Source organism: Rhea pennata, chromosome 1 (genome assembly GCF_028389875.1).
Source record: "Rhea pennata isolate bPtePen1 chromosome 1, bPtePen1.pri, whole genome shotgun sequence".
In the NCBI taxonomy this organism is placed as follows: domain Eukaryota; kingdom Metazoa; phylum Chordata; class Aves; order Rheiformes; family Rheidae; genus Rhea; species Rhea pennata.
This window is the reverse complement of record NC_084663.1, coordinates 146,766,103-146,784,295: the sequence shown is the minus strand read 5'-3', so window position 1 is coordinate 146,784,295 and position 18,193 is coordinate 146,766,103. Positions and strand designations below refer to the sequence as shown.

The window sequence follows — 18,193 nt, the reverse complement described above, 5'->3', positions numbered from 1 at the left end:
AGTAGTATTTCAGAAACACTTTCAGGCTTTGTGCTCTTGCAGGCATCTCAAACTTTTATTTATATTAATAGAAAATGCTTAAATAGATGCATTTATTTCTTCTTAACTAAAAGGTGGGTAAGAAAATTTAAAATATATAAGTAAGTATTTAATTAATAGACCAATAAAAGACTGGACTTTTCCATCATATCACTGCTTTTTGAGCTCTTTCAAAAGCAATTCTAAATTATATCTAGATTCAGTTTGGAGTAAAGCAATGTATAGTTTGCCCATGTGAAATATAGTTTGCGATTCCTCAAATATGCTGGAGTGTGATTAGTCTTTGGCAAGATCAGATGATTTTGCAACATTTTTTCTCACTTTTTGCAAGTATATGTTATTTCAGTAATCTTTGGGTTTTGTTAGAAAATTTGCTCCAAATGAAGTATTGTAGTAATTTGTAGTTGGCTTTTAATGTGGAAAATATTACTTTAATCTTGGGGAAGAAAAAATCTTTTCTACTCTTTCTCCCCTGAAACAGATTAAATCTGAGTTTATGTCTTATATTTGCTCTTAGTAGGAGAAATGTATTCTGAAAAACCTAAAAATAGTAGAAGGGGGGAAAAAGGCATACATTTTAAATCATCTTTACAATCACCAGCTTAGTGCTGAAAGGCTGTTACATAATTGTTTTCAGAATGGCATTGATTGATTGTTGATTTCAAACAACAAAGCCAACTACACACTGACACAGTAAACTAGTCTCCAAGAGCATAGCTTTTTGACCTCAGTGTTCCCTTAACTGTTTTTCTGATTTCTGCTGTAAACAGTCAGCTAGAATTAATTCCACATAACTTAATTTTATTGAGAACTATGAAGCCTTGTTTTAAGGGACAAACTTTGGTATCTCTAAATGAAAGGTACACAGGCCCTGAGGCCTCCATTGATTTCAATGGTATAGCCACAGGGCACTACACATGAAGTATTCTTACCGTTGAACTTAAGCAGATGATCACTGGTGCTAGGATTCCTATTCAGGAAAGTTGTACCATTCTGCTTTTAGCTGCCTGCAGGCCAGGAGCTTGTGCTGTGACAGCGGGGTTGAAGCAGGTCGTAACCGGAATTCTTAGCCTTCATCGGATCACAGGTTCAGTGCTTTACTTGTTAACGGGGAACTTTGCTCAGTGTCAGCTGAGAGGGAAACACAATTCTCTTCGAGCCTTAACAATGGCTGATACACAGTACTGTAAGATGCACTGCCAGCATATTTGGTATTTTAAGCTAAATGTAGTTTTTCCTTAGCGATCAAATTCTAGTATTGAGATATTAAGTCTTACTGTAACTGGTTTACTGTTGCAGTTTTTGAAATTGAATCCTAGCACTCCAATTTTAGACTGAACAGGATGCTCGAGAAAGCAGTCATCCTCGTTTTTCAGAAGGTATTGTTCGCGATGGTCAGTCTGTGCTCCTGCCTTGTGGACTTTACAGCTCTAGGTGTTGCAGTGGGCCTTTGTAGCCAAACTTAATTTGTACTTTCCCTCCATTTACATTAACAAGTCACTCACAATAGCGGATGTAATAATACCCACTAGACTTCTATAGATTGGGTTTATAAACTTGCTGCTATATTTGGAAACCTGTTATGGGTCATGTTAATTGTGCCTTTCATCACTGTTTCTTCTGTGTGCCACAGTTGTCCATGTATATTTGAAATAAAGACAAGAAAATAAATCTGTTCTGAAGCTCTTATGTAAAAAGAGAGGGTAGTTCTGTAGGTAGAGACAATTGTTGCTTTACCATTGCAACACTATTAGTGTCCTACTTTCACACAGTCCAGAGGCAAGGTATTCCAGTGTTAGTCTTATATGAAACTGCTTTTCAGTGTCACTTTAAAAAACCAAACTTGTAATGTTGAGCTTATGCCAGTATGTGCAAAATACCTGCAGTAAGAACTATGCTAAATAGATTTGTTGCAGCTAAATTTAAGCTACAAAGTTGTACAAGTAATTTGTTTTTAGGAATGTACTGCAAAAGTATTCAAACAAAATTGCTAACATGTTTACTGTTGTAAATATTTTAATAAAAAAAGACACTTCAAGCTTTTTTTACACAATTATCTACAATAAAGAGAAATTTACAACCATTTACAAAAAAGCTTTTCACTGTTTTTCTTTTACTGTCAAGACAGCTAAGATTAAACCAAACTAAACATTAGATACATGAAGTCCTGTTTTTATTTCACTCTGTATTTATAAAAAGAACAAAGCATCTTGGTGAAGTTCCAGCCGAATGCTAACGAGATCAAGTAGAGCATGATGAGAAGTGCAAAGGGATACAAAAGAATAGCTGTGTTCTTCAAAAATGGCAATGCTGAAAGAGAGGCAACAATTAGTGAAGCAGGTATAAAACACTGCTCTTTCAAAAAAAGGTACTTCTATGCCAACTTCATTAGAATGGTAAGTTTGTCACCTCTGCCATAATACTCCTAACTATTATCATGGATTTCAGAGTACTTGAGTTAATTGGTATAGCTAAGCTTCTGGGAAACAGTTTTACCTAAAACTATATTCCTAAACTCACTACCACATTTTTACCTAATGCAAGTATTTTGTTGAAGTGGGTTTAGAGAAGAATTAGAAAAGCTGAACTTGAGTTACCATAGATTTAATGAAACATAAGACATTTACATATGGTAAAGAATGTTTTAAAAAAAAAGAAGCTGAAAACAGGGGTTGGATAAATTTATGCAAAACTTCCTTTACTCCAAAGAATGCCTTCACCTCAGATATGAGCCTGTGCTTTCCAATTCAGACTAAAATAATGCTCTTGCTTTTTAGTCACTTTCTGAATAATAATAAAAAATATTACCATTACTTACCACTGTATCCTAGGAATGTGACATAGATGTAATAGCCGATAGCAATCAGCCATAGCGTATTCCCAACAAAATACCCAATGACTGAATCAGATATGATGACATCTGGAAAAGACAATTGCTCTCAGCTTTGTGATAGGGCATAATTTTAAAGCACAGAGCGCACAAAATATTCTACTTACAATTGATGAAAAACAGTTGGATAAAATGCAAAATGACTAGAAGTGGATAGAAAGCATTCAGATGAACATCAAAGGCATATCCCCACTCCACATCATAGTCCCTGTTCTGCTGCTTTACCAAGTACTTATTAGAAATGAACCTACAAGACAAGATATTGAGAAGGTTCTTAATGTGAATAGTTATAGCTGGCTGACAAAGCATTGGCTTGAGATAGTGAGCCATACAATATCCTAGCTCAGTGCTGTAACAAGGCAGTTTCAGCTGTTTGGGAGCAAAAGATGCCAGAACTGCATAGATTGGACAGACTATTGTTAAACCATTTCATGTTAGAAGTATAATCACTTTTTTTTTTTTTTTTTTCACTCAACATGCAGCTTAAATACCTTGCAAGAAAGAGCACCAGCTTTTTTTTTCTTTTTTTAAGTGAAAGAATGCTACAGTTTGTCAATACAGTTACAAGTTTGCAACCCTGTCTACCATGCTCTAGGTGACCCTGCTGAGCAGGGAGGTTGGACTAGATGATCTCCAGAGGTCCCTTCCAACCTTACTGATCCTATGATTCTAAGTTATCAATATCACATGTTAGGGGCTGCTCTCCCAGACAGGACACTAGACTTAGGTGAGTTTGTCATTTGTCAGCCACAGTTCTTACATATATTTGATCCTGAATTTTGCAATTGCAAATAGGTATTTCCAATGTCACTGGTTGAAAGGAATCCATCCCTTTTCTGATAGCATCTCTGTAAGATGCCTGTGAAGTGCTCCTGATTCCTTGCAAATTTTCTGCCACTACCACAAAAAGTTCTTGGTAGAGAAAATTCTCTTTTTTGTGCTGTCACCTTGCCCCAGAGCAAGTGACTTCCTGTTGTTCCGTGGTTCCCTCGCTGACCTGGCACACATCTATAATATGCTGAGGCCTGGGTTATGAACCTGCTCGCTACTGTCTCTTCCCTTCTATAAGCCAAATGAAGGGCAAAAAGTGACAAAAGCAGAGGAGCCACATGGAGGCAGACATCTGCCATGCTTCCGTAAGTCTACTGCTTTTTCTTCTTCAGTAAGCCACAAGAGAGACAAAAAGGGACAGGGCTATTTTTGCTTCAGCCTTATTTCCTGGTTTCAGTGCATGTGATTACAAGTGACAGTGGTTACTTCTGTGCAAGGAAGGAAGAAAATCAGCCTTCCTTACCACAGCATCCTGGAGAACAGGAAAAGCAACACCCAAGACAAGAAGCTGTTTCACTGTTCCTACACGGCTGGTAATTTTATTCTTTCTGGGCCAGAGAGTGAGCCTGCTTGTGAAGGTTAGTGCATGTCTCTGAGTGTTACAGGAAAAAAATGAGTGACTCCCCACACTGCAACAAAGCAGGCGTGCACAAAATAGTCAGGACTAACACTGATTGTAGTAGAAATAGGTAAAATGCTTCAGCAAGAAGCACGGGCCAATTTTATACTGCCCCACTTAAATATTATCATTAGGCTTACATTATTTTAGCTAGTTACTCAACCAAATTAGGGAATGAAGGATTTTTCTGATCACCGTGTTTGTTGGAAAACAACTCAGAAAAGAAGACAACAAAACGAAACACTGATCATAATACAAACTTTCTAAACATCAATCTTCTTCTGCAAGAAATAGTAAAGAACAATCTCTTTTTTTTTCTAAACCAATGTTTGAAGGAATACCTAGAGTAGCACAAAAACCTACAGTCATATTTACTTTGTAATTTTGCCCCAAAACAGAAAAATAACCATCTTGCAAACAAGACTTTTGATCACTTGACAGAAATACTGAATTCTGTTTCAGGCATTACTACTTACCACATTAAAGTTGCTACCAGAAGGCCAACACCTACACAGTCTATGAATACAACCCAAAGTAGGAGTTTTATTGTTTCAAAAAATCCCATGTCCAGCACAAATCCAAATCCCACAGTAGATACTAAAAAGAGGAAAAATATTATTAAAATTAGTTGTAGAGAAAACAGAGAGCGAGCTTAAATTGGTACATTTTTAAGTGTGCCATTATGAAATCTCCAGAGTTTCATTTTTATTTTTCTCCTTGAAATTTTCAATCTAATAGCCCCTTTTCTCCCCCACAAAATACTAGGCATGGTACAATTTGTCATAATATAATTCCTTTCACAGGTTGGAGAACATTTATCTGTACTTTGGCTTAACAATGTAATAGCAAATTGTCTTGCCCCCAAATATTTTTAAAAACTGACAGAATGCTCCATAGAATATTTGTTTCATAAAAGTTGATTGTTAACATAAAACATGCATTTGTTGATATAAAGCTTTATTCCAGAGTTAAGAACTTTGCTGTTACTATCAGCAATGTGCTGTATTACAGAAGACTAGAATAATTCTTTCCTTATTGCTTTCTAAGTTCAGTCTGAAAACTACCTGTAAGAAACTTTGATTGCTGACAGCTTAATTTTGTAATATAAAGAAACATAATTGGGACCATTATTGTAAAAACTGTGTGTTACCTGTAATGGTTTACATCCTTACACCTGCTAAACCAAGCGTTCAGCATTTTTTTTCTTAACGAAATCACTGCTAAGTGCCATGGGGTTTTATTATTGACTTTAACTTTAAAGGGAACTACATAGTTTGGAATGTAATAAAAAATGAGTTACTATAAAAATATTTATTCAAGACAGCTACATGACATCTGCAGTTAAATATCCTTTGTTTTCTAATTTCTACGTTAACTTTCAACAGGTTAGGCCATCATCCTTTATTGCATTTTGATTAAAACATAATCCATACATATTGGTCCTTTTCTTTCTGTGGCTAGAAGGGCTACGAAAATTCATCCCTGAACTTTTAAAGAACCATCTTTCCCTGCCTCTCATTTATGCACTCTGGGCACTTACCACATAGCCAGATACTGAGAAGTACTAAGAAAGCAGGATCATCTCTTGCCCACTGGTCCTTCGTTTGTTTTCTATAGTGAAAGTTCCTATAAACCCTCTGCGGTGAAGTAAATAGGTAAAGCATCTGCCACAGAGCAAACTCAAAATCCATCTGTCGGAAGTGGAAGAGCCTCCGCAGGTACTTGTAGCGCTTTGCTCCAGCCGTATGCCTTGCAGCATCTCTGGAGTTCAGCGCGCCATTGCCCTGGTTCCGAGAATTAACTGAAGTAGTTGGCAACATTTTGCTAGAGAATAATTTTCAGAAAAAAAAAAAGCATTTACCTTTGCATGAGATAAGATTAATTAAAAAAAAATCACGTCCTACATGCCACCTTTGTAATACCATAGTCATAAAAACCGAGGCGCCGGGGCAGCGCTGTTCCCCTGGAGAGCCGGAGGCGAGATCGCTCCGAGTGCTGTACGCGCGTACGGTCACAGCACTAATTTCAGACCACAACAACAGACTTGCGGAGCCCCGTGCGGCCCGGCCCCGCCCGAAGCGGCCTTCGCCCGGGGAGCAGCCCCTGAACCCCAAGCGCCATCGGGGGAGGGGGAAGGGGGCAGCGCCCTCGCCCGCAGCGCCCATCCCGCCAGGAGCCGCGAGCTGTCCGCCCGCCCGCCATCGCGGAGCGGCGCGCAGGCGCCGAGCCCCTCCCCCCGCCCAACGGTGGCGGCCCCGCAAACGGCCGAGCTCGCGCCGCGGCGTCCGTTGGGGCTCGGCTCGGCTCGCGCCCGCGGTGGGGAGGCGGGGGGGGGGGGAGGCTGAGGCGGGGGGCGTCTCACCTGCGCCGCCGCCGGGCCGCGCCGCCCCGCGCGCCCCCGCCCCGCGCGCGCACGACGCTCCAGCGGCTTCCGGCAACGTCGCAGGGCGCCAGCGGGCGGGCACGTGACGCCAGCCGGCGGGCACGTGACGCCGGAGCGCGCGGGGCGCGGCCCCGGCAGGGCGGCGCCTCCCGCCGGAAGTGGCGCGCGGCTGCGGGCGCCCGAATAGCGGCCGGCGCGGGCGCGCTGCGGCGGAGCGCGGCGCTCTGCCGCCATGCCCAAGTACTACGAGGAGAAGGAGGAGGAGGACAGGCGGGCTTGCGGGGGGGTCAGGGAGGACCTCCGGCAGTGCCTGCTGGAGAGCCCCTGCGTCCTGGAGGTGAGCGCGGCCTCCCGTCGCCGCCCCGCGGGGGAGGCTCGCTCACGAGCGGCCGTTGCGGGGCGGCGTGGGCGGCGTCTCGGCCCCACTGGCGGCGGCGGCCGGGGCTGGCTCGGTCGGGCCGAGCCTGGAGCGCCTGGCTGCGCTAACCGCTGCGGCGCTGCCCTTCGGGTCGACCCCGACGAGCGCAGGAGCTGCTTCAAGCTGTGACCAGCCTCAGGGCGTCACATCTCTCGGGCACAAAATGCCCCTCGGTGTGGGGAGAGATGGTCTCGTGCTGCCAGAACAAGCCCTGGGAGGAGAAGAGCTATTATTTATTCCCTTTCAAGTCTGCGAGCTTCACATTTCAATCAGATTATCAAAATGTAGCTTAAGAAGAAAGTATAAGTTACTGTGTCTCAGCAAAGGTCTGGCTAACCTTTCTCTTGAGGTATTCTGATGTCACTTTGTGCTGCAGAAATTCATTGAGTTTTTTAATCTCCCTTTTTTCTGTTTTAATCTAACAGGAAAACAAAAGCCCTAGACAGTGCTTGAAGGAGGGACACTGTAGAAGTTTGCAAATTACATTTTTTGCATGCAAAAGATCGATCGTAAGTGTTTGTATTGTGCTTTCTTGGGCTTGCGGCCTGGTTGCTTTCTCTCCCTGTTTTCTGTAGGAAACCACACTTAAATTCAGCAAAGCTGATGTCATTAAGCAGAATAGTTCTTCCAACTTCCTTTAAAATATGAATATGGTACACCATTTTCATTAATCAAAATAAAGTTTTATAGGTTGTGATTATGATTTAGAAGGTGCATATTTAAATTGAAGCACTCCTACAGTGTGACAAGTAGGATAAACGAAGTAGATATTTTTGCTGTTTAAACCAAAGCCTTATTCAAAACATAATAATATCAGTAGACAAGGTAATTGTAAGGTGTAGGCTTAAGAGGCTGGTTTTTATCCGTGAGGACATGGGGAAAAAACATACATAGAAGGTATTTAAGTTAAAAGGCTCTCTTACTGAGAGAAACTGACTGTCAAAGCAGGGCCACTGGAATTTAAGATAGGCAATCATTAATTTATTTGAATGACTTAAATTTATGCTGATAAACAGTTTTTCTAGGGAGTTAGTTATCAAGTATGGTAGTGAGAGGCTTATTATAAAAATGTAACTGTATAAAGTTTCCCCGTTTTTGATTGGAGTTCTTTGTGTAGAAATGTCTTGCTTGTGCTGCCATAATATTAAAAATAGTTAAGATGTGGCAAAAATTATAGCGAAGCTTTCTAAGATTGAATACCGTGAAGCTCATTTCTGTACTTAGCTGACTGTGATACGTAATGAGGAATACAGAGCTGAACCTGTGCCTAAACTTTTTTCCCATTATGTGTTTTTGCTTAAGCTTCAGCAGCTTTTTGTTCCTCTCCTGTACAAGCTGTGTTAATTCATATAGAGAATGACAATATTTCTGTAAACATGAAAAAAAATATGTATATTTAATACTTCAAGTACTTACCTATTTGAAACTGCAGCTGTAGTATATGTATCTGTGATGATGGGTCTGTATTTCTGTGTGCAAGTCACTGAGGGAAAATCTGATGAAAATCAGCTTTTTAGCTAAGTGTTTGTAGTCAGGTAGGAAGAGACCTGGCTCTTAAATGATTCTGTTTGACTGTTCCAAATTATAAAGAGTGACAACACTCTTGTCCTGTCGAATTGTGTAAATTTAGTGATGGTATTCTGCCAAACCTGCTACTTGGAATATTAGTGAGGCAAAAAGGCTATTAAAAATTAGACACTAAATACAGATATAATTTGCACTAGCTAAAACTATTAGGGTTTTTGCTTTTCTTTGGTCAGAATATACTCTCTTGTTGGAGGAGTAAACTTTAGTACAGTTTAGATACTTAAACAGGAACAAGGTTTAAAGTGGAAGCTACTTTGTGATTGGATGAGCTGTAACATCTAATCCTGTGTTTTAACTCTCAAAATTCAGAGCTGTGATAAAATTAGAGAATTAGTTAATGGAAGTAAAAAGATACCTCTTCAGAAAAAGCTATTCCAAGATGAAATTGTATTTTTCTACTGTACTGGGCAGGAACTTGCAATTTACTTTCAGTAAGTTCTGCACAGTACCTTTATTTTAGTTTTATTGCCATTTTTTGCCCTCTACCCCACCTGTGTGGGGTTTTTTTAACTTCCCAGAGTAAACTATTAAAAATAAGTTGAATGTTATGTCAGTTTCTCACTGGTATTTTCAGACACTTCATTGCTCTTGTCCATACAGAGATGTTCAGTGACTCCCATTTCAATCCAGTCTGAATTTTTATCCTTTGGTTTATTGGTTAAATTTGGCAAAACAGATCTAAGGAGATTTACACTGCATTGTTTCCATGTTTTCCCTGACAGCCCGTTATGCTGTTTTGTCATGGGTGTTATTGCACTGTTTATTTCAGAATGTAGAGAATACCTACACATAACATTGCCTTTGTGTGAAATTTAAGATAACATAATGTATGTTTCACTGGAAAAAAAAATCTATGACCTCTTGGCTTGATCAGCAGTTTTCTTTATAGTCACTTCTGCTCTATTCTGTGCTTTTCTCTGTTTTTGTAAAGTGCCAAAATAGCAGATTTTTTTTTTTTTTTTTTTTTTTTTTTTTTTTTTGTAAAATGTAGTATGCTATTAATATATTGACTCCAATCTTCAGTTGGATACCAGAGCAAGATTCAGGGGAAGGAAGGGATACTGAAGCACTCATGAAGAGAGCCAGCCATGGGAAATTGGGATTCATCAGCACTTTAAGCAAAACAGAGACTAAAGTAACAAGATGCATCTGCTGCATTCCTGCGTGTGGTGTTTTCATGGAAGGTACCTAATTCTGAGGATTCTGGCAGATAGAGCTGGATGTGCATTTTAAATGTTAAAAAGAAAGCAGTTGCAAAACTGCAAATTCTGGCCAAAATAGGTCCCTTCATGCACTTGTAATAAAATCATAAAATCCAAAATACGCTGCAGCAATTATTTTTGAAGTGATCTTTCGTAGTTATGTTATTTCTGATAATGTTTTGCTATTATAAATAATGCAAAACTACCAAAGTTGGGAGCTCCCTCTATTAGTATCTCATAGGATACCTCAGGACAGAGCTATTACTTCTAGACATGATGGGCTGACCAAGACTGTGAAATATATGTGCTAGCTGCTTCCTTCCCAGTAGGCTTATTAGTCAGTAAACTTGCACTAATAGATAAGAGTGGTGATGTTTATGCAGTCCCACATATGCAAGAATGGCATCTCTTTCATCTACAGATTTCTTTTAATATGATAATTTATGAACATGTTCATTTTTGCAGTCTAGTCTCACTGGACAGCTGAATTAAAATTTGGTTTCTCTAAAGTAACAGGTGCCTGATTTATCTTAGAGTAATCTGTCTATTCATTGTATCAGCACAGGTACAGGAGAACTATAGCATTATTCTGCCTAGCAGTTTGAGAGCTGTATGCCAGGATTGCCTGTAGGCTAATTATATTTCTTTCGATTGGGAGTGGAGGAGGGATCCCTCACATGCAAAAAAAGTTAAGCAGAACATGGTTGCTATTGCTGTATTCTAGAAGTACCTACAGAGTATTTAAGTTTTTCTGAGATGACTCTGGACCATCTTTTCGCCTTATTTTCCAAGGAAGTATATAAATACTATACCTAATGCATGCACAGACTAGGGATGATCATTTAGACTGTTGTATTTATTGGAAATTGCATTCCACAAATTTATTTTGTAATTTGTGAGCATTTTTCTTGTTTTCACGCTGTTACCTCTCTCTGAATTCTTTGGTTTGTATATATGGATGTAAAATGTTCAAATTGCCATTCATGCTCATTAGATTATAACTTTTATCTATTAAATACTTTTGAAAATCTGCTCTTCCTTTTTTTTATAACTTATGAAAATTTAAGTTAAAAATAGCTGCATTGAAAAAGCAAACAAATGAATGGAGGAATACATTGTATTGCTTTCCTTTGATCAAGGATGGCTCTGGCAGATCTGTCTGCAGTATGACAGCATTTTTTGAGATGTTGATAGATATATCAGACTCTTGGTCCACCTTGGTATGAAATCAAGATGGCTATTGGTGACACAATATGAAGTGTATCTGTAGCCAAAACTTAGTGGTTTTATTTAAGAACGTGCTGCTTCTGAAGAACACTCCTTTTTTTCCTTCCTGAGCATCCCTGCCTTATTCCCTGCCTTCTGAACCCTTAAAAATAAATTGTAATGTAACGCTTGTATTTTGAAAACTCAGTTTCAGACAACCTGATCAGAAACAAGTTTAGGAAACAATGAGAGGGGAAGAGATTCATAGTAACTTAGTTTTTTTTGCCAAAATCTGTATTAAAGTAGCTCGTTTACACTTAGTCTAAGCAGATGCATGCAACACTTAGAGTGTTTGTGAAACCAGTGACTTCAGTGAATGACTGCAAGTTGATTGTGTGATTCCGTCTCTCCTAAGCAGCTCTTCTGTGACAAGCCCGGGTATGATTATATTCCTTCTTGTACATAATTAAGACATTCATTTTAAACTCAAATATGAGCACTGAAATTTGCATAATTTTCTTGCAATGATAACACAGATTTCGTATTTTTAATGTTCTGCTGATTGTGCAAGAACTATTTTGTCCATGTGCTTAAACAAACAAATTTTTCCATGATTTAGTTACTTTATCTGTTTGTATGTACTTAAGTGATAAATTGATGTGACATCTGCAAGTCTTCTTAACCTAACCCTGTATTTCAAAGTATTACTCGCATGCTTTCTGTTTGGTTGGGGGTGAGGAGAAGATGAAGAAAAAATCTGTAGCTACTTTTGAAGGCAGTTAGATGTCACTTGCAGAGAACAGTGGGAGTGGTATGTGGTCTGGAAGTCGAGGAGCCTTCTGCTGTGGTGCCTTACAGCAGGGGCCTGTTCGATAAGCAGCTGATCACTTCCTTTCTCTCAGTCCTAATCGCAGAGCTTACCAATGGTGCCACAGAAGCTCCTTTTTGGAAAGGAACAGGCTAACAGATAACTGAAGTTGTTTGTATTCATCGTCTTGATCCAATGGAGATTAGGTGTTAAAACCAAATGAAGCGTGCGTTATTATGTGTTGCAGAATTTCATAACTAATCTACCAAAAGACTTTTATTATTTAATCTTAGAATATCTTAATGAGAATAATTCTTAGTATAGTGAACTATTTTGGTCCTAGATTATCTAGGACATTATAAATAATATATAATAAATAATGTAATAAATACTGACTTGCTCAAGAGACCACAGTTGTTCCATTCCAATGTTGTATAACATAATATTTTGTCTAAAAATGACTGATATTATAATTGCCTAGGGACTTTGAGCACTGTCCTGCCTGAGAGCTCTTAATGTTTCCTGTGTGACTTTTAAAACCACTTAACCTGTTTTATTAATTGAAAACACTAAGTTCTATAAATTTCTGCGTGTGACTCCAGGTTTTCTTCTTAATCTACAACATGCTTTCCACTGAATATTTTGATATTTTAAGGTCCCCTGAATTGTGCTCTACTACAGGTTTTTATTAAAATATAAAGATTTTTAATCTATGGTTGATCTTGCAAGTTTGAAAACTTAGTATGCTGGAACTTGTGAGATTTGAGTGTCAAGGATAAAAGGTTGAAATGGTGCCAAAAGGATTTTGTTCGGTTTTAGAGTCACTTTTATATGCAGTGCTAATCGTTGCTATCAAATAAGTACAGGATGCAATTTGCCAAAAGCTTTCACTGTTGCATTAATTTCTCCCTTGTTTTACATGGTGGCAAAGTAAAAAGATGTTGAACGCTTCTGACTCGCATCACAAGCTGTGGCTCAGTCAGTGTTAAGTACATCTGTTACTACTGCATCGAGTTTTACTAGTTGGCACGTGCTCTTTGTGGTCCAGTCCTGCAAGCACATTTGTATTTACATATCTGTAAACATGTGAGTAGTTTTGCAATAGGATAAATGTTTGTTATAGTAAAAATAGGCCGGAGTCTCATTCTCTGATATGAAAATGCTTCAGGACATCAGCTATATTCTCTAAAGCTTGTATGAAGTGAGGAGCCCTTTGTTGAAGCAGATTTTTTTTAGTGAAGGCCCATGTATATGTATTGAAAAGCAAGAGAGAGGTTGTGGTTTAACAAGTATGCATTTAACCCATGTCTTTTTTAAGCCACAACTATGAAAAAGAAAGACAAAGCATTTTTGTACTGCTTTTGAAGGCTTCTCTGCTTCCAGAATGCATGTATTTCTGTTACAAACAGCTTCCTTATTCACCTAGTGAGCATAAATAATTGGTTGTTCTTTAAGTTTCTGGGAAGTTGCAGGTTGGATGACAGTGGTCTTAAGCTTTTAAAAGATACTTTTAAATATATATATACTTTTCTTTTAAAAACACTTTTATTTTGGTGCAAATCCGGAACAAAGTAGGCTGCTATCTCCTCTTTGTAAGATAAGCACTTAGTGAAATTGTCCAGTTCTAAAAACGCAGCTGCAGAACATAGGTGATAAGCAGTATCTGTTGTTTAAACTTTTTCCTGGAATACATGGAGCAGCAAAACTGTAGCAGTTCTGCTGATGTGATGAATTTATGCAAGTACTAGTGCTCCCTTAGCAGCTGATATGCGGCCATTTAGAATAAGTACACTTATTCTAAATATATATAAAAATATTCATTATGTACAATTTAATAGCATGTAAAAGTTTAATTTCCATGATAATCTGCAACTGACAGATTAGTAACCAGAAACCTTATGTTCCTTTATTCTTTTGCTTGTGTTGCTAGTTTCTGCTTTACTTGTCTCTGGCATAGGTTTGCTGCAGGCATCTTCAGAAATATATCAAGCAATTTTATCTGTAAGCCCACTCTGTGATATGTTGACTATCTGTAGGGAGAAAATACTGTAAACGTGGGGAGCATTTTCTTGGGATATACTATGCTTTATTTATTCGCAATTACAGTATGTTCATTAATAACATTCTTAAATACTGACGGGAGAAGAAACAGAAAGATGAGCATTTCAATAACTGCTTAATTGTTTCAAGAACAGATAATGTATTTCAAATGTTAATGTATTAAAGTCAGCAAGCGCTGAAGCTGAGATTTTCTGATAACAGCTTACACATAGTATGTTCTTTCTTTGCATATAGGTAATAATGGGCTGCAGTGACATGAAAGGATATGATTTCTTAAAGATTTTTGGTAGCAGAGGAAATGATATAAGTGAATCTCCATGACTTAGTGCAACAAGGTATCTGAAATGATTTTTGCAATATAGCTACTTTCTTTAAAAGGAGTTAAAGAGAAAACAATAAATAAATAACAGAATTGGAGGTGAGGAGTTAAATATATACCTGATGGCTTTAGAAATTAGAAATCAGTTTATAATTCATAAATTCTGATGGTAAGCTGTACCAAACAAAACAAACAAAATAATTACTTTATTCTTCATTGTTATGAAGGATGAGGAATAGATAATTTTTCTGTGAATATATGGCAGGGATTTTGAGGGGGATGTGCGGGTGTGTTTCTTCTTCTTCTTCTTTTTTTTTTTTTTTTTTTTTTTTTTTTTTGCCTGGGGAGGGTCTGAAACCTTTCTGGTATGTAGACCAAAGATGATATCTAATATTTTTAGATACTGTTTTTCTCTTGAGGTTTTTGATCCTGAGGTTAAAGAGGTCATACCTCCTTGGCTATAGCAGAATGGCTTTTGGAAATCTGGATTGAGAAAATCAGTTACAGGTCATCTGGTCACTGGCAAACTGAGGAAGATAAAGAGTAAGGAGAAAGGATTCAGAGAGGATTGATCATCAGTCGTCTAAAATATTGTTTCACTTATAATAAAGTACAGAGATTATATAAAGCCCTTTATCAGCTGAGTCTGGACTGGACATCCAGTGGAGTGCTCCTTTCTTCTTGCTTTATATTAGGAGTTAAGGTAAGAGAGTTTAACGCCCTTCCTCTGGTCTAACCTCTGGTGTAGATGCTTATCGTTTTATGCTAGAGAAAAAGCATTCTCTGGAAAATGACATAAAACATAACCTATGACTAATTTTGTTAACATATTTCAAAAGTTAGTAATCCCTCTGAAAAATGTATGCCTTACTTGTGGTTAGAGTTTATCTGGCTTCAGCTTCCACTTATAAATGGAGATGGTTTCTGCAAAAGAAGTCAACAGAATGTTGTATTTTCTTGCTGGGAATATGTTTAAAATTAAAAAAATAATCTCCCAATATTCTTTCTGATTGACTTCCTAAAATTTTGTGCTGTCATTATTTTTGTTAGTCCACTCCCAATGCCTCAGTGTACTTTTAAGAAGGACATATACTCTGCTATGGGGTTTACCCGTGATCTATATGTAGGGGAAATCCCCTGCCTCTTCTTTCTGGATACATTATTGATTGTCCCTTATGACCGATTCCCTGTTTAGAGTCAGTTTTTCAGTCTGTTGTTTTCCCAGAGTTCAAGGTATGCTTTTTTTTTTTTTTTTTTTTTGATGTATAACTTGAGATTTGGTTATTAAAAAAAATGCACCGTTCACAAGATTTTTTTTTTCCTCCTATCAGGTGTTCCTAGATCTCTTACGTGACAGCTCTGTCATTTTAGTTAACCGTACTGACAGCTTTTGTTTTGTCTAGAAATATAGTCAGCAGTGAGTTTAGATATACTTTCAAATCTTTGAGGAAAATGTTGAATAAGCTCAAGCCAAGCTAAGTAACCATCCTAAGGCAGTTGCCTGGAAGTACCTCAGCTCGAACAATACTCTCCTCTGACAGGTAGTTTTTGAGATTTGTTAGTTCTGTATTCTTTATCAAACTAATCTGTAATCTTAGAAAAGATGAAAGTAATTTATCATATTAGCTTTTCTATTATTTTGCACCGGATAGGCAAGTCGTCCTGTGTGTCCTTCTGCAACAGTGGTACAACATGAGAACCCTTGCAGACTCCTGGGGTTTAGCAATGTTTCAGATTATTGATTATAAGTGAACGTGGGTGATAAAACACCATTCTCCTAGGACTCTTGGCTGGGAGGTACTCAAGCTTGCTGTTTTTAGAAGGTCCTCTTCTAAATGATGATGATGAACATTGTCATTGGTGATTGATAAACTGTAATAGTTTTGTGCTTTTTACCACTGTCAGACTATTAAAACTTAAGGATGCTATTGACACTGCATACTCACTTTCTAGCCTGTTCTGGCAAAATTCTTGTTGCTGATGGTGTGGAGACTATGCAACACTTTAGTGTTGTTATGGAAAGATGGCTTTTAGGCTTTATGCTAAGCAGAGGAGCCCATTTTCCTTTTTGTTTAAAATTGCATTCAAAAACATAGTTTAGAACCAAACTAATGAAAAACATCAAGACCAAAGACGTATATTTAAAAAACACACGTATTTGAATAGGCACTGAAAATAATCTGTCCCCTGTATTTTCTTTCTCTGACTTTTAAAACAGAAGTGTTTGTGGATTAATCTTGTCTCCCAGCTAAAAATGGAGTTCCACTGTTGACTGAGGTGGAAAGAAAAAAAAAAAAGGAATTAAAAACCCAAGTTACATCTCGCTTCTCCATCCAAATTCAGATTATATTAAGGGTGTGAACTAGCAGCTTCCAAGACCAATAAATGGCAACAGGCAAATTCAATCCTTACACTGGAGTTGTGTTGGGACTGACTCAACTTGTTGGCAGCAGTCCTCTGCGGATCGTACCTAACTGCTTGGAGGTATCCAGTCAAATGCGTCCCGCTAATTCCCCGCCGCAGTGTGGTTCGTGCACGCGGGAGCCCGCAGCAAGCACGCCTCCTGGGAGCACCCCAAAGGCTGCCTTGTGCAAGCAGCGCGCGGTCGCCCTTTGTGTTTGTGCTCGGTGGAAAAGCAATGCGAAGAGGCAGAGGGTGGGCTGCGAGCCCGTGCCTTCTTTCAAATTATATTCGGCCCTGCGAGAACGGGTGAAACCCCGCGTTGGCCTACGGCGGCTTTGCTAGCGGCACCCTTGCCAAACGGGCCACGGCTCCTGAGGGGCAGCGGTTTCCGCACCTGCAGCGGGTTGGTGTTGCTCCGTGGCTGCTTCAAGCACGGACGTTTGGTAAGAGAGAATGGAGGAAATAGGCTGGTGTCAAAAAACAACAAAATAGCTCCTCTCCCCATTCTTCCCCCGCCCCTCCCCCCCCCCCCCAGCAGTCTGGATGACCTCAAATTTGGGAGGGTTATAGGCATTTGGTGTGGGTTCCCCCCCCTCAGACTTCACTTCTGTGACATTTTATTTCTTGAAACCCCCCCCTCCCCCCCCCCGCAGTTGCTGGACGCGAGCGGTGATACAAGGATGAGCCCTGGTCGCGTTTTGCTTGCTCGGTTCTGGATCCCGCGGCTTCCAAGCTAAGCAGGGAGAGGCGCAGCCCCGCGGGCGCGCAAGCCGTCCCGCAGCGCCGAGCGCGCCTCCCCGCCCGCTCCCCCGCGCCGGGGCCGGAGGGCGGAGCGGGCGCCGTCACCAGCGGGCGGCCGCTGAGGGGGCGGCGCCGGGGCCGGCGGCTGCCGCGGGGCGCGGCGCGGCGAGCCGGCGCTGCCGAGGTAAGGAAGGGGCGCCTGCCCGGCGCTCTGCCACCCCCCTACCCCTTCCCTCCTCCTCCTCCTCCTCCTCCTCCTCCCGCTCCGGGGACGCTGCCCCGCCGCCGGCCCCCAGGAGGGCGCTGGACAAGCTGCGCCTCCGAGGAGGGGGCGCCGCGGACAGCTCCGGGCGGTGGCCCGCGGGGGGGGGGGGGGGAGCGGCGCGGGGGGCGGTTGGTTGGCGGTTGGGGCGACCGTTGGGCCGTGAGGGGGCGGCGGCGGGGAGCGCCGCGCCCGCGCTGCGGTGGGGGTAACCTTCCCCCCCCGCCACCATTTTGGGGGTTGCGGCACCCGGTGTTCGCTTCCGACGGCATCGCGGGGGCCGTCGTGGCTCTTGCCATCCCCGGCAGGCGCCGCTCGGTTCGGCATTGCGCGTTTAGCCTCCGCTGAGGTTTATCCTGAGCATCTGCGTGACCTTACGGGAGGCGCGCCAGGCTGTTGTGTGCAAATAAGTGCATATAAACAG

At 40.5% G+C, this 18,193-nt stretch overlaps 3 protein-coding genes across 13 annotated transcripts in view; 2 read left to right on the top strand and 1 right to left on the bottom strand.

The window, feature by feature from the left end:
* Positions 1–2,190: 2,190 nt before the first annotated feature.
* Positions 2,191–6,799, bottom strand: UNC50 (unc-50 inner nuclear membrane RNA binding protein). Of its 2 annotated transcripts, none has more exons than XM_062601590.1 (6): positions 6,742–6,799; positions 5,920–6,203; positions 4,856–4,976; positions 3,037–3,176; positions 2,858–2,959; positions 2,191–2,349 (listed from the first exon to the last, which is right to left on the bottom strand). In XM_062601590.1, exons 2-6 carry the CDS (start codon positions 6,197–6,199, stop codon positions 2,213–2,215), a joined length of 780 nt encoding a protein of 259 aa, XP_062457574.1. In that variant the 5' UTR covers positions 6,200–6,203; positions 6,742–6,799; the 3' UTR covers positions 2,191–2,212. The 2 variants fall into 2 exon arrangements, with proteins under 2 accessions (XP_062457574.1, XP_062457573.1); XM_062601589.1 differs by lacking the exon at positions 6,742–6,799 and adding an exon at positions 6,302–6,566.
* Positions 6,800–6,913: 114 nt separating this feature from the next.
* Positions 6,914–10,088, top strand: LOC134140155 (cytochrome c oxidase assembly factor 5). Its single transcript, XM_062575027.1, has 3 exons — positions 6,914–7,099; positions 7,606–7,689; positions 9,791–10,088. The coding sequence occupies exons 1-3, from the start codon at positions 6,995–6,997 to the stop codon at positions 9,830–9,832; spliced, it is 231 nt and encodes a 76-aa protein (XP_062431011.1). The 5' UTR covers positions 6,914–6,994; the 3' UTR covers positions 9,833–10,088.
* A 7,551-nt stretch (positions 10,089–17,639) lies between these two features.
* The window catches only part of INPP4A (inositol polyphosphate-4-phosphatase type I A), a 134,033-nt gene continuing 133,479 nt past the window's right edge, over positions 17,640–18,193 (top strand). For all 10 annotated transcript variants that reach the window (XM_062601579.1, XM_062601588.1, XM_062601583.1 and 7 more), the window contains exon 1: positions 17,640–17,691. The gene's annotated coding sequence lies outside the window, so the exon portion shown is untranslated. The remainder of the gene's footprint in view (positions 17,692–18,193) is intronic.

What these genes read in the sequence shown, in the direction of transcription:
- UNC50 (XM_062601590.1), bottom strand. Translation starts at nt 6,199, where the DNA reads ATGTTGCCAACTACTTCAGTTAATTCTCGGAACCAGGGCAATGGCGCG. An exon ending in CTGGTAGCAACTTTAATGTG is followed by an intron (nt 3,177 to 4,855) that starts GTAAGTAGTAAT and finishes CTTGTCTTGTAG; the next exon opens with GTTCATTTCTAATAAGTACT. An exon ending in CCAACTGTTTTTCATCAATT is followed by an intron (nt 2,960 to 3,036) that starts GTAAGTAGAATA and finishes TGTCTTTTCCAG; the next exon opens with ATGTCATCATATCTGATTCA.
- LOC134140155 (XM_062575027.1), top strand. Translation starts at nt 6,995, where the DNA reads ATGCCCAAGTACTACGAGGAGAAGGAGGAGGAGGACAGGCGGGCTTGC. An exon ending in AGAGCCCCTGCGTCCTGGAG is followed by an intron (nt 7,100 to 7,605) that starts GTGAGCGCGGCC and finishes TTAATCTAACAG; the next exon opens with GAAAACAAAAGCCCTAGACA. An exon ending in TTGCATGCAAAAGATCGATC is followed by an intron (nt 7,690 to 9,790) that starts GTAAGTGTTTGT and finishes TCCAATCTTCAG; the next exon opens with TTGGATACCAGAGCAAGATT.